Genomic DNA, 15,017 nt, shown 5'->3' on the forward strand with positions numbered 1-15,017 from the left:
CCAGCACCTCCTCTAAAAATAAATAGACCTAATTCCCACCCCCCAACCCCCCCAAAAAAAGAACTGGAATCAAACTCTCCTTTGTTTAAACAAAGTGGAAACCCTACCAAATGATTTCCTCTGGACTGAATGAAATACATTAAAATGAAATAAAATTTAACATCCAAATTCATTACATTTTTCCCTCAGTACAAAGTACAAAGACACAAGGCTAAATTTCTTTTAAATTATTTTATTTTTCTGTAAGCTAAAAGGAAATTTACACACTGAAATCTCAAAAGACCTTGGGCATGCACATTAACCTTGTTAGAGGTTCTTCTACATGTCTCTCTTTTTTCCATAGGAATTTCCCCAAACATTTAAAACCCATAGTTTTTACTGTATATACAGCCTAAACCATAGCAATCTATGATTATGTCATTTTACACTGTGCAAAATCCTCAAAAAATAGTGGTATGATAGAACAAAAAAATCAGCAACAAGTAAAATTTCATTGTAAGACATTCATATAATTTGGTCCTTCTCCAAACCAAACTGATTTAAAACAGACACAATCTCTTTAAATCCCTCCAATTGAGTTCTGACAATGATCCATACCCTATAACAAAAGAGCAATTGATGAAGTACCTTACAAAAGGTCAAACAGCAATAGGTCAGATTGAAAAGATTAAAAAAAGAGCACAAAAATGGTAACAAAAGCTAGATCTGAAACAAACCCACCACGCATAAAATTAAAAAAAAAATTAAACGGGGACTTGGAGTTTACTTATGATAGCAAAAGTAATTCAACATATGATATGAAAAATTAATAGGACATTCAATGCAATCTGAAAAGACTGAAGGGGATTTCACAGACAGTGGAGATTTGAGTTTTTAATTTTCTTTTTTTTATTTCAAAAGTTTTGTAAGAAGGACACCACCAGTGTATTTCACAAAGACATAAATGTATACACCCCAGCAACACAAAAAGAATAATTCTTCAAAAATGTTCACCCCCGATTATTTACATTTTTTCTAATATAAATTTAGGACTTCAGTATGTAAATAAATATACATTACTATGTATACCTTTCTAGTGCGGCTTACCAACAAATCAGCTGAACTGGGTTTGTTTGTTTTTTTAATTAGAGCAAGTATGCTTTTGACAGTCGGGAAGGGCTGGAGGGAAGGAAAAGCAATTGAAACTGTCCGATTCACATCAGTTATCAGTCTGCCTTCTCCTGGGAGCCTGTGGAAGGCGTCAAGGTGGCCGGGAACATCAGCACCTTGGCGTGCATGAACGTTAAGTCAGGGAGGCTGGCGATCACCTTGATGGCTTCTTCGCTTAGGTGCTCTTCTCTTTTCGGTTTTCTGTTGACAAAAGGAAAAAGAGAAGTGTGTTAAAGTGGCTTTGCTGTAGGTTAAATGGGAGAAAATAGACTCTCAAGGTAGACAGTGATCTGTGGGGACTCTGTCTTTTCCTCTGCCAGTTCCTGAACCTCGGGAAACCTTTTTGCTGGGTGCCACCTGTGCCGGAGGCCAAGTCTCTTAGGAAGATCCCCGCTGGATTTATGTATCTTCATTATAGTCGGGCGTGTACACACACATTCATGTGTACTGTGTACAGCTCACAGCTCTGCTTAAGGCTAGAAAGCATCTATCTACCCTGGCATACTCTTCAAATGTCACCAAGAAATATAATGCTGAAGTCCTAGTAACGCCCCGCCCGCTGGATTTCCCCCGCCTCCTGAAAAACTACCGAAGTTACCTCAACATAAAGCAAAGTATGTCTGGCACAAGACTTGGTAAGTCACTTTGACTTCAGGCTTTCTTCATCCCCAAAGGGGAATTCCGGGACAGAAAGCCCTCAGCTCAGAAACACCCAGCCTCTGCCCCCCCGGGATGCAGACCTGCGGCAGGTCCAAAAGCCGCAGCACAAGGGCCAGCTGCCGAAGACAAGGCTGTACACGGGCGGAAAGGGCTCGGGAGAGGGGAAATCTCAACCCTATGGGTCCTGTGGATGAAGTGCCCCTAATGTAAGAAGTGAGCAGCGTGCAGCCCAGCTCCTGGTGACCTGGGTCTTCCCAGCAGGTGAGCCGCAGCAAATGCCAACTGAGCTTCAGATGTGGCTCAAATTGAGCACCTGACTGTAATCCAATCTTTAGTTTTTCCAGGATGTTAAATATACTGAAAGAATAACTGCAGTCATAAAGATATTAATTTTATGCCAAAGTTCATTAAACATTGTTCACTCCAAAAGGCCCAATTGTCTCTTACGGCAAAGGATAGTCGGTACTCTGCTAGGTGTGACACAAGTTATTTCTTCCACCTAAGTATTTCCTTTGTCCTGGGGATGGGGAGCAGGAAGTCAGGAGGTGAAGCAAGAAAGGAAAGATAGATGTAGGCCTTGATGTTATACCTGGACTTTTCTGTTACCACTTGAGTTCAGGCTGAAATAGAAAGATTTTACAGAATGACTGAAAAATCAAACATCAGATTTTTAGGACCAAAGATTTTCAGTAAGGGGCTCAGCTTCAGGCACACAGAAACCATCAGTGGATCAGCCAATACTGAACTCAGTTTTAGGGTTTCTCAGAAGAATGGAATAGCACTCCAAAGTTTTTCTGACTTAAAATCTACATGTTTAATTAAGTGGCGGCAAAACTATTAGGTGGATGTCTAATGGCAAGCTGAGTATCTACATTATTCTAAAGTAAAACCAGACAGTTCACTTTTCAGCCTCAAAGTGAAAAAGAGGAAGAGTACATGGGAAAGGGCAGCCTCCCACCAACGGTCAATCTCAGCGTCTCTCACAATGGAGTCAACCAGACATTTATGTGTCTTCTGATGTGATACAATACCTATGATGTATTCTATCCAAAGTGTTTTATCCATCAAACCTTTAGATATAATGTCCAGTTTACAGAAAATGAGGGGAATAGAGAAACATATTAAAAACTACTTGAAGGAAGCAAATGGACAAATCCAGAGGTTGGGACGTTCTGCAGGACAACTGGATCAATTTTTTTCAGCAAGCTAGTGTTAGTAAACTGGAAAGCAAACAGAAGTGGGGTAGATATGCCAGGTTAAAAATAGATCTTTCCTCAAAGCCAAAGGCAGTGACTTACTTTTGATTTATATTCTCTCTAGTTAAGGTTTATCCTTTGGCCAATATAATACTATTAAGAGTCCAGAAATAAACCCATAATTTCTGGTTAAATTGATTTTCAACAAGAGGGAAATGGGGAAAGAACAGTCTTTTCAACAACCAGTACTGTTGCAACTGGATATCCACCTGCAAGAGAACAAAGCTGGACCCTGGACCCCTACTTTACACCATATTAAAAAATTGATTCAAAATGGTTCAAAGTTCTAAGTGTACGAGTTGAAACTATAAAACTCGTAGAAGGAAACTTCGGTGCAAATTATCCTAACCTTGAAGTAGGCTATAGTTTCTTAGATATGATACCTAAGGCACAAGCAATGAGAGAAATATATAAATTGGACTTCATCAAAATTAAGAAACTTTTATGTTTCATAGTATACTAGCTAGGAAGTGAAAAAACAACCTGCAGAATGAGATAAAAATATTTGCAAATTATATATCTGATAAATGTAAAGAATTCTTACAACAATAAAAACTACCCAATTAGAAAACAGGTAAAATGTGAATAGACATTTCTTTAAAGACGAGATACAACTGGTCAATAAGCACCTAAGAAGATATTCAATTACCATTAGCCATCAGGGAAATGTAAAATAACAATGAGATACCACTTCATACCCACTGGGATGGCTGTAACCAAAAAGTCAGACAGCAACAAGCCTTGGTGAAAATGTGTAGACAATGGAACCCTCAAACATTATTGGTGAGAATGTAAAATGGTGCCACTGCTTTGGAAAAGTTTGGAAGTTCCTCAAAAAATTAAACATAGTGCTACCATATGCCCCAGCAGCTCTACTCCCAAGAAAATCGAAAACATTTGTCCACACAAAAACTTGTACATGAATGTTCATAGCAGCATTACTCACAATAGTCAAAAAGTGAAAACAACCCAAATTGTCCATTAATTGATTAATGAATAAGCAAAATGTGGTATAGCTATACGATAGAATATTATGTAACTACAAAAAGGAATGGAAGTGACTAATACATGCAACAACATTGCTGAACTTGAAAACAATAAGCTAAGTGAAAGAAGCCAGGCACAAAAGGCTGCATGGTGTATTACTCCACTAGTATGAAATAACCAGAGTACGCAGATCCATAGAAGGAAGATCAGTAGTTGCCAGGGACTGAGAAGAGTGGCATACAGGGAGTGACCGCTAGTGGGTTTGGGGTTTCTTTCTGGGATAATTAAAAGTGTTCTGACATTAAATAGTGGTGATGGCTGCAATACCTTGTGAATATACTAAAAGCTCCTGAACTATACACTTGAGAGGGGTGAATTTTATGGTATGTGAATTATATCTCAATTAAAAGGTAATTAAAAAAAGTAAAACAAGCTAATTCCCCACCTGCCCTCCCCCCCCAAAAAGGAGAAAAAAGTAAAAGACATATTGTCCCTTTTGGCAAGTAGTCCTCTGGCTTGTATGAACTTCAGTTATAGGTCTGTGGCTGCTTAGTAACTAGTTGGCCACCCAATAATTAAGATTAGGAAGTAATTTTTCTCTATTAGAAAAGCTAAGCAAGAAGATGAAACTATTTAAAAGCTAAGAACTTGCAATTCTTTAAAAAGTAAATCACTTTACAACATACGTTTAGAAAGAGAGCACATGTACTCTCTTACATACGCAATTTGGAAAAGAGTATGAGATGTTGTTTGCTACATGTCAAATTTCCTCTATCTAGACAGCTGTTTATTTTTTTATTTAAAAAATTTTTTTTAAATTAAAAATGTTTTTGGGGTACTTAGGCTTACTTATTTATTTTTAGAGGCGGTACCAGGGACCCAGGACCTTGTGTGCGCTAAGGGTGTGCTCTGCCACTCGAGCTACAGCCTCCCCTCAGACTGCTGTTCCTTAACCTTTTCTTACTCTACAGTTCTTCAGTGCTTTTTCACTCTGTCTTTTGTGTATTATCAAGAGCCAATCAGATTTTGCTGAGGTTAACATTCTATGTTTATTTTATTCAAAAACAAAAAGATAAATGAAATAAAACCTAAAAACAACAAAGATACTTAAAATTCTTTCTGAAACGATGCCAACCCCTTCTCTCTTCCCTGTACAACTAAGAATCACTCATGGGGGCATTTTACAGTATTACCTTCTAAGTGTAAGACTTGGGAATATTTGCACTTCTCACCATTTTCAAATAGTCCCTCAAAATACAAAGGGGGCAACTTATTTCAATCTGTTGTGTTTTAAATATGAAGCTAGACAGACAGGTACAAGAGACTAATTCAATGCAGTTACAACGCTGATTCTAGGATACATACTATAGTTTTAGTTCATTCCATAATAGTACAGAATAAGAGGAAAAATGAAAATAACTTCTTAAAAAGAAGCTGGAAAAGTGCCCTAGTGTGCAGTGTTTCAACAGTGAGTTGAAAAGTTGAGAGCAAGCAAGTTAACAATGTGGCTTAGAGCTCCTCCTAATGGCACAAAGAATGCATTCTCATCGGGGGACTCTGAACACTTCAGTAAGACTGCAGAGGGGAAAAGGTGAGGGAACAGTAGGATTATCCTGAGAAAGGTTGTCCTAAAAATAGCAGGGGAAAGCCCAAACAATAGAAAGCATCAGAGTTTCTTCTTGTTTTTTCCTAAAGTCGTTAGCTTTTGATTAACATATACAGAATAAATGGATGAGAAATTTGTATGAGAAGAACTTTAATCTGAAAATATGATTTGGAAAGAGAAAAAATTAGAAAGCAAGCAAAAAATCCACACTAGCGTCAATTACAAGCAGGTTCACCATAACAGGAGGCTCTCACCGTGCCAGGTAGCAGTATTACAGAGAAAGAGGGGCAATGAGCACAGGGCGATCTGGATGAACAAGAATGTGCAGGCTATAAACCCACTCCTGGAGAAGTTATGGGTAGACATAATTATAGAATAAGAATGGCTTTTCATAATTATGAATATTAAGTATATTATTAACATTTGATCTGTTGAATGGATATTTAAGCACACAATGCATTCTAAAAGGCAATATGATAATTCAAGCCAAAGTTTAAAGACAAGTAAGCATTTATTATGGAAAAGGGGAAAAAAAAAGCTGTTTTAAATGAATGTTTTTCTATAGAAGAATTGATTTAAAAGGTAAATCTGAATTTGACATGTGAGTGGAATGTATTATTCAAGGAAAAGAGCTATACTGTTTCTGCCAAAGGGCAAATATCAAGTAAATACTTTAAAATGCTGACTAGGGGAGAGGGTAGAGTGCTTAGCACGCACGAAGTCTTGGGTTCAATCCCTAGAACCTCAATCAATCAATCAATCAATCAGTAAACCTAATTACGCCCCCCCCCCAAAATTAATCAGAAGTAAAACTAGAAGTGAGTTTTCAAAAAATGCTCATGAATCATGGATGTGGGACAGCAGAGCTGGATGCCAATCAACCAGTATTTGCTCCTGCGGTAGGGATTTACTGGTTCATGATGATTACCTTCTTATTAGGAACTGCTTTATTCTTATGGCTAATAAGTCGAAGCAATGGATTATTCTAGTGCTTAACTAGTAAAACTACAGGTTTCCTGAATAGTAAACACAAAGCCCATAGGACATTCCTTGTATCTGAGACAACTGCTGATTTCTAAAGGCCATGCCCCTGAAGGGGCTCCCAGAAAACTAACAAGCAGTGTCTCACGACCCAAATCAGAGGTGCTATATATACATCAGCGAAAATTCAGAAAACAAGAGGCCATCCCCTAATCTATCTTAGCCCGGAAGTGAAAGGATTAGCCTAGGTGACTGGGAGAGTGAAACTGGGATCCCAAGGATGATCATCTCAGTGGTCTTGAAAGAAAAGGGAGTGTTTCTGCAATGGCTTTATGACCTCAATGCTTTAATCAGATTCTTCTCTACAAAGTTGGGTGTAGAAGGTAGGGAAAGAGAGAAACCCCTATCTGCCAGTCCTTTCCAGTCCCTCATGGAACTGCTCTGCTCTAATACAGTTCATAATTAAACATAATTTCATACTATTTTATGGAATTAGTATCTATCGGTTTTTATGAATACAAAGTGAATTTTAATACAATGTATTGAAATACTGCCAACTTATGTGCTTTCCCATCTGGGCTGCTTTGTTCAACACAGAATTCATAATTAGGGTGTAATGAACACTAGCTTTTACCTGGTAGATGTGCTTGTCTTCTCTACTGTGGACATGAGTCTCGCAAATGCATCAGTCACTTTGAGGCTTGAGGTGGAGATTTCCAGCTTAGAAGTTGTTAACTCATACAACTCTGGATCCACACCTTATAGTATAAAATCATAGTCAGTGATGGCAAGCTGCAATGGGTTACTCAATTAGCCACAATCCAAGATGCAAAAGGCAATTATTCTGTAAACATCTGAGTCTTTTATAAGTGTAACACATTTTTAGAAAACTATAATATTGCATTTATTTTTTAAGTTGGAAATTCCTGTTTTCAGAATTTTTATGAAGTAGGAAAATACTTTAAAATTCCACTCTAAATATAGCCTTATTTAATCTAGCATTTATGTAGCAGATACCATCCAAATACTTCTAAAAATTCTATCTGCTATAGAAAACTCCCTTCATTTTGAATTAGTTTGTGATATGAAAGTTACCAATGTTTTATCAATAGAATACACATCATTTGTTATACAATATGACACATCCATTTTTAAACTGACTGATTAACTCCATTTTTGAACCTCCCTCTCCCTCACCTCCCTGACCATTTTTCCTCTATTATTTTCATCCATACCCCAAAATTTGGAAGTTAATATAAACTCTCAGATACAGTAAATGATTCAGTTATAGTATAAATATATTCTGACTTATCTGAGGACATGAAATATTACTCAAAGCATCAAATTATTACTGAAGAAAAATTGTCACATTGTTCTTTAAAAAGTGGGGAGGGTAAAATGTTCTCAGAAAAAGTGAGTAAAAGTACTACTTTTGGACAAAATGAAAATTATCTCAAGGGCTAATTATATTTCTGTAGTCTCACAGCTGAATCTAGTGGCTAATAATTCAAATATCTTATCAGAGAATTTCAAAATGAAGCTGAGTTAAGAGAATTAGATTTACTGTTAAAGTCTATTAAAATCCTCCCCATCTGACTTCATTAAAATACACGTACATATTTTCAAATTTCCCTTGAATACTGATATATGTATATATAGCAAATATGATGACTACAAAAAACAAGTAACTAATATCTTTAACTCAAGCTAAGGTTTGGAAAATAATCAGATAAATTTTTAAAATCCTACACTCTTTGGTCTCAGCAAACTCAGCAGTTTCAGGGTATAACAGAAAAGCAGATTGTAAGGAAAAATGTCTTATAGCTTCATCAATTTCTACTTATTTCTAAAAAAGCCCTGAAAAGTCAGCAGACAAAATTACATATAAATGTACATATTGATATTAACAAGTTTCCTCCTTTTGGGATATTTCAAGGTTAAGAAAAAAAATCAGGAACTGCCTTCTGGTAACCAACTTCGCAGATGACAAGCAGATGTAAACACAGATCTCAGATGTTTACAGAAATCAAACAAGCAAAAGCAGCTTTCACAGTTACCATGTCCAACAAGGGAGGAAGGCTATAGAAAATGTTTGCTGACTCTCCCAAGTTCTTAATATTTTGGTAAGTACAGTTTAAAAATATAATTTAAAAGGCCCTATCTTTGTATTTCTATAGTAAGTATAAAAGTTGCAATTAAAATGTAAAAAAATTAATAGATGCCTGTAAAGGGACCAAATGAATTTAAAGCAACTCCTTCCTCCACTGTGGAAGTTTAGATTCCAAGTAATCACAAAATTTAAGAAGCTGTCTAATGCATAATGCAGAATAAACAACTGCATTCTGACTGGCAACAGGAAAGTGCTTGTAAAAATTTAGTTGGGTTTATAAAATACCAGCCACTTGGTTGTCAAACAGTGAAGTGGGATATTTAAAAACAAACAAAAAACACAAAAAAACAAATCAACCTCGCCCCAGTCCCCAAACAACCATTGTCACCAAAAAATAAAGTACTATGGCTGTATTTTATATTTTTCAAAAACAAGACAACTACTTATTCTACACTAATTAACTAGAGAATAATTTTTTAAATGGAAGAGTTTTTAAAAACAGAACCTTAATGAGGCATAGTTTAGTTACTAAAGCTAGCCAACCAAGTTCTACGCCAACCTCCTGAGTCTCAAACACAAAATAATTAAATAACCGCAAGCTGAGACAGAATGACTTTCCCAGAAACAAGTCAGAAAAAGTGCAAGCAAGTGGTGAAATGGAATACTCAGGAAAGTGTTGATACCTGTAGCTTGATGGTAAGTTTTAACAAAACCCAATAGCAATAAAACAAGCCAAAGCAAATTTATAGTAATCAAGTTTACACAGCAGCTAGAGCATATTAATGAAAATACGGAATGAAAATATTTAAAAGGTTCCAAAGTAATGACGACCACATTTGACCATGCTAATTTCACTTCCATAACAGCTCTAAGTTGAAACCACTCGCTCTTCTCGAAGCTGTGTATGTGCACAGAGCCTGGTTATCAGGTCATTTTTGTACTTCTTTATATAGTCAGATTATTTGTGCTCCTACTATGGATGTTTTTTTAACTGAGTTTGAAAAGTAATCAAAAATTGAATTTAAACCAGGATTTTAGGCATCCAAAAATAGTGACCTCATTTAAATTATAATTCAGTGCATGATAAAACAAAGCTGAGAGCGAATTAAAAATAGGAGCCTGGTAATTCATTCTTGGGAATATAGTAATAAGGAAACTGATATACAAGTTATGGGTTTTTTTCTTCCCGCATTAAGTATTAAAAGCTAATTAGCTCACCCAGGTCATTCAATAGCTCACATGTATTCAGAAGTAATTTAAATAGTGAAATGTCATTTTGAAGTCAAAACCAGACAGGTTGGTTTTTTTACGTGCTTGCAAAATATTAGAAACAATGAGAATGATAACCACGGACTTAGATTTGAGGAATCCAGTCATTCCACCAAATGCTCTTGGAACTTCCCTTTTAGCAGAATCAGATTTCTATAACCAGATCTTGGAGAAGGGCATCCTAGGTCCCAGGCTCACCCTTAGCTGACTCTCTCAGTCTCCCCCATTTCCCATCATGGCTCCTAAACTGCTGGAAGTGGGTGGCAGGGTTATCTAGATGAACAGAACAAAACCAACAAATTCTTAGGAACCAGGCTGGCTGTGTAACTGGTCCTAGTGGGGACAGAGAGGGATCCTCACTATGCATTCCGGGTATTAGCCTCCATATAACACCCCAACAGCCATCTGGTGATCAGTGGGCATGATTACCAGATCACACGATGGGATGACAGGGACTCATTAAAATATTAAATAAAATGTAAACATAAAAATGCCATTTTAATCTTTTATTCAGTTAGAAAATGACAAAGTACATTATTCCTTTGGTCATGAACTGAACTTCCACAGGGCTGAACATTGAACATTAATTTAACAGGCACTGCTTTTAGTGTCTTGTAGCAATTATTTTCTACTATTAGCTTTAACATTTTTTTTTCTCCATGGAAAACTAGTAGTAAACTTTCTATTTAAGAGCTACATAAAACCAATAATAATTCTGTGTGGGACTATGTAACTAAGCACTAGACTCCAACATGTGGGAACCTAACTGTACATTTAGCAGCACGAATAAACAATTATTTGAATGCTAGAATCTGCAGAGGTTCTATTGTCACAGACACTAATGTAAAGTCATCTTTGTGTACTAAAATATTCATATATCTCTAAATTTCTATTTTTTTAAATGGCTTTGCAGAATATGCTTTAAAAAAAAAGCATACAAAATATCACATTTTCCATTTACAGGGAAAAAAAACTCCCTACCTTTAAATGTGTAAGGACATTAGGGCTATTTTATATCTAGAAACTATTTTCAGCTTGACAAAGCTTTCCTTAAAATACATTTCACATAAGTCATTTATCATAGTCAGATACTAGAAAATAACAACAGACAGATGAAAGAAATGTATTAGAAAGACATCATAGAGAATACAGTCTATTTGTTTCCTTGTTTATAGGAAAGTCAAGTGATGTGGTCATGCTTTTAGTAAATAAACTAGAATTGTGGTTTTAACACTCTGCTGACCTGGGATTGTGGTGCTGCTGCTAGAGCTACTGTCATCCACGGGCCCAAAGAAATCAAGGTTCAGAAGAGTGGAACCTCCACTAGCTTGAAATTCAGTGACCGTGTTGGTAGGCAGCCACACAGAAGGTAAGCCAAGGGAGGAGGGGTTATGTGTAAAAAGGGGTAAGACACACACTTGAACATGCAGGTTATAATTAGTAGTCATTACACATTTTAAAATCAACATTAAAACAATGTGTACAGTATTAGTTTTTCATTGCTAAGGACATTTCTAAAGTAACAATTTAATTCCATGTACATTTTCTCATGTACAATGTAAATAATTTAACACTCGGTAAGGTTTTAGTTAGCTCGTTTTTTTCAGTCGAAACCGAAGCCATACCAGAAAGACCAAGGGGAACGTGTACCCGTTAAAGGGAAACAATACTTTAATCTCAACCCAACATTAAGTCACCATACATGCCCAAATCAACCTTTTATGTTAGTAGTGTTGGTTTCTAATTAGTGCTTTTTAAAAGTGACAAAGTTGTCAGTTTCAGGACACACACCAATTCATTAACTTAGTTTAAAATAACGTAATAAGGAATGTCATAACTGCCCTACCCTGATGTGCAACTCAAGCTGTACTGTTCCCCTTTAACTCTGAAACAGTAATCAGAAATAGTATACATTTTTAAAGAAGTTGTTTGTTAATAAAAAGCACGATGATTTGACTGAATAAGACACCAGACAACAGCAAAAGGTGCATCCAGGCTTTCCTTCAGCACTGTTAGTCAATTGGATGCTTTCCAGATATCCTAGGATCCCCCACTCTAAGGCAAAGCTGACAGAATGACAGGTGTTTTAGACAATGGCTCAAACAACTTACCCAAGTGTAAGGAGTAAGAGTAATTGTACCTTAGAGTCCAATTAATTCTTGTCATGTCAACACACAGGAAAACTGGAATTTTGTGTTATTTATTTTAAAGACCCCCTCATTACTGGAATAAAAAGTTCTTCCTTTTTCATGATTTTCTTTTAAAGCCATAAGTGAAACCAATAATTTCTGAATCTACTTACTAGTATTTTGAGATAAGTTTTAGAAAAGGATCATTAAAATCATTCGTTTTTCATTTGCATATAAGTGCTCTATAAAATATTATTAAATCTGAAAACTACTTTGAGTCAGTAACTATCGATCTATTTGCATGTTGTTTTTGGTTAAATAATTGTGCTTTGTGCTTTAAAGCAGCCTCTAGACACAACACTTTGCATCCAAGAAAATTCCATAAACTAAAATTACAGAAAAAAATTTCAAGTAAATTGGTCCTGCCTAAAATATCATGTAGACTACCTAGATACTTGTGAAAAATAAGCTTGTTTTTGAATTAAGAAATTAAAATTTTACCTGGTTACTACTACCTATATATGGATATTAACACTATTAATAATAGTAATGGCTGGCTTCTTGAGCAATTACTATTCAGAAAGAAAGCCTGAATTTCCAAAGAATAAGAATAAGAAGTTATGTTCAAACAAAAAAGGAAATCAGCAGAGAGAAGTCTGTCTGAACTTTGTAGCTTTCTTAACTCTAGCTCTGGTGCTAGAGGCTCTACGGAGAGACGTACCATCTAAAGGGTTAGTAAGGCCACTGCTACTCCAGTCAAACTGGACGGGTGGTAGAGACTCCTAGAGTTGAAAACCAAAAAATCAAAATTAATCAGTATAGATTGTAGCAATATAAAGAATCCTTAAAAAACAAAAACAAAAAGCCACTATTACAGCAAGATCATTAGGCAATGAACTATCTAAAGAAAAAACTGGGATAATTTATAATTTCAGAAGGTTATCTACAAATACTAACACAAACTGAAATTGCAAAATTTACAAACAGTATAGCTTGCTGACATTAAAAAAGCTGTATCTGAGAAATGGAATTATCTTTACATTTTCAAACAAATTTATGGACCGATTCTATCTCAAGATTTCAGTCTACTCTCATACCATGATTTTAACTATTGGTTTGATTACAATGAAAATATTTTAAAAAATCACTTTTTTCCACTAAAGAGTATCTATTTTAAATGACTAGCCACTTAAAATTTCTTAATAGATAATATAATGCAATAGAAAAGGTACCATACAGAAAGTGAGGCAAGCGGGTTATTAAAGACTATTAAATAACCAGTATATATATAGCTATGTATGGTTAATTTAATTAATTTCCTTATATATAAACATTCAAAAAATTTTAATCATCTTCTCTAATTTAGAAATTAGTATAAGAATTTAATTTTTAAAATAATGTATTGAAAAGTACACTCAGAACTCATTTGAATATTCTAAGTTTTAAAATTCTGTTAACTGCCAAACACATAAAGATGAAATGAGCAAATGGTACATATAAGATGGAAGGTAGTACAAAATATTTTTAAAAAGGTCATTGCTTTACTTTAAGAATATTCTTGACAAAAAATTAGTTTTTAAAAAATTTTCTTTTATTTTGGGGGTGGTGTTGGCAGCACTTATTGAAATAACCTGTGTTTTATTATTTATTAGACTCAGTATCAACGTATCTTTTTTTTTTTTCCCTGTATTGCTCACCACCCTGCTTTATTGTAAGGTATAGGCTCTTGTTAAAATTTTATAATCATTTTTTCTCTGTAGACAGACATTGTTGCCTATACGAAAGGAACATGAACTAGCTATTTTTGAAAGTCTAATCCCACGATGTTATAATTGTCTTGATAACCAATGATAGGCATGTGCTATAAGCATTTAGTCTCCTCCATATCAGGTCAGGCCTGGAGGTTGAGGGGGAGGTATAAACAAAATAATAAGCTAACATTAGTGGTTGCCAGGGGTTAAGAGTTGTGGGAGTCGGAGCAGGTAGCAGGTTGGGGGAATACTTTAAGGGGCTTGTTTGTGGTGGTGGAAGAGTTCTGTGTCTTGATCGTGGTGGTGGTCATATCAATCTATCCACATGATAAAATGACAGAACTACACACACACATTGTACAAATGACATATTCCTGGTTTTGATACTGTACTGTAATTATGTAAGATGTAATCATGGGAGAAACTGGTGAAAGTACAGGCACTTCTTCCGTACTACCTTTGCAAATTCTAGTAACTCTATAAAATTTCAAATAAAATTTTTTAAAATGCTGGTGAAAATCTGGTTTATAACCCACCTGCCAGACTGATAAATAACATTTAGAAAAGATCTTCTTTAGCTGCTCTCAAACACAAACAAAAAGCTCTAGGCATTCCAACAGATTCATCTTCCATTATTCTATTTCTAGATCAGGGACACCTTTAGAACTATTAAGTACTGGCTGGATGGACAAAACCCAGATTTATGCAATAACAAAATTCCTGGGCAAATGGAGCAAAGCCCTTTCATTAACATGTTTTATCTAAATGATGTCAAGTAGCTGGATGTTTTGAAATATTTCAGTTATTTTCTGAAATTTTAGCTTCTCATACAGGTGTATGGCATTTGAAGACACAGTCAATATTACAATAATAAGGTGCTAAATCATGCATCAAAATTTAGTGGAAATGAGAGAGATGAAAAACAGATACCTAAGTAATTACAGGCTAGCTAATGGTATTGATAAGTAGGCAACTCAAAGAGAAAGCTTTGGAATGAAACATTTTAAAGCAACTTGAAACAATGTGGTATGAATGATTACTGCAGAGACAAAAGAAAGGAGACAAGGTCATAATAAAAAGACGGCAGTGGGGTGGGGAGACTAGAGACAGGAGACTTTG

At 35.6% G+C, this 15,017-nt stretch overlaps 1 protein-coding gene across 5 annotated transcripts in view; it reads right to left on the bottom strand.

Moving 5' to 3' along the window:
* Nucleotides 1-216: 216 nt before the first annotated feature.
* AFTPH (aftiphilin) overlaps nt 217-15,017 on the bottom strand; it is a 61,237-nt gene continuing 46,436 nt past the window's right edge. For 2 of the 5 annotated variants that reach the window (XM_031467136.2, XM_064494447.1), the window contains exons 7-11: nt 12,869-12,929; nt 11,262-11,345; nt 10,217-10,291; nt 7,274-7,397; nt 217-1,350 (exon numbers count right to left, since the gene is read on the bottom strand). In XM_031467136.2, the coding sequence (XP_031322996.2) occupies nt 1,206-1,350; nt 7,274-7,397; nt 10,217-10,291; nt 11,262-11,345; nt 12,869-12,929 (489 nt within the window). In that variant the 3' untranslated portion in view covers nt 217-1,205. The remainder of the gene's footprint in view (nt 1,351-7,273; nt 7,398-10,216; nt 10,292-11,261; nt 11,346-12,868; nt 12,930-15,017) is intronic. The other 3 variants (XM_031467139.2, XM_031467138.2, XM_031467141.2) reach the window with 3 other exon arrangements.

This window comes from Camelus dromedarius, chromosome 15, assembly GCF_036321535.1.
Source record: "Camelus dromedarius isolate mCamDro1 chromosome 15, mCamDro1.pat, whole genome shotgun sequence".
Taxonomy (NCBI): Eukaryota; Metazoa; Chordata; class Mammalia; order Artiodactyla; family Camelidae; genus Camelus; species Camelus dromedarius.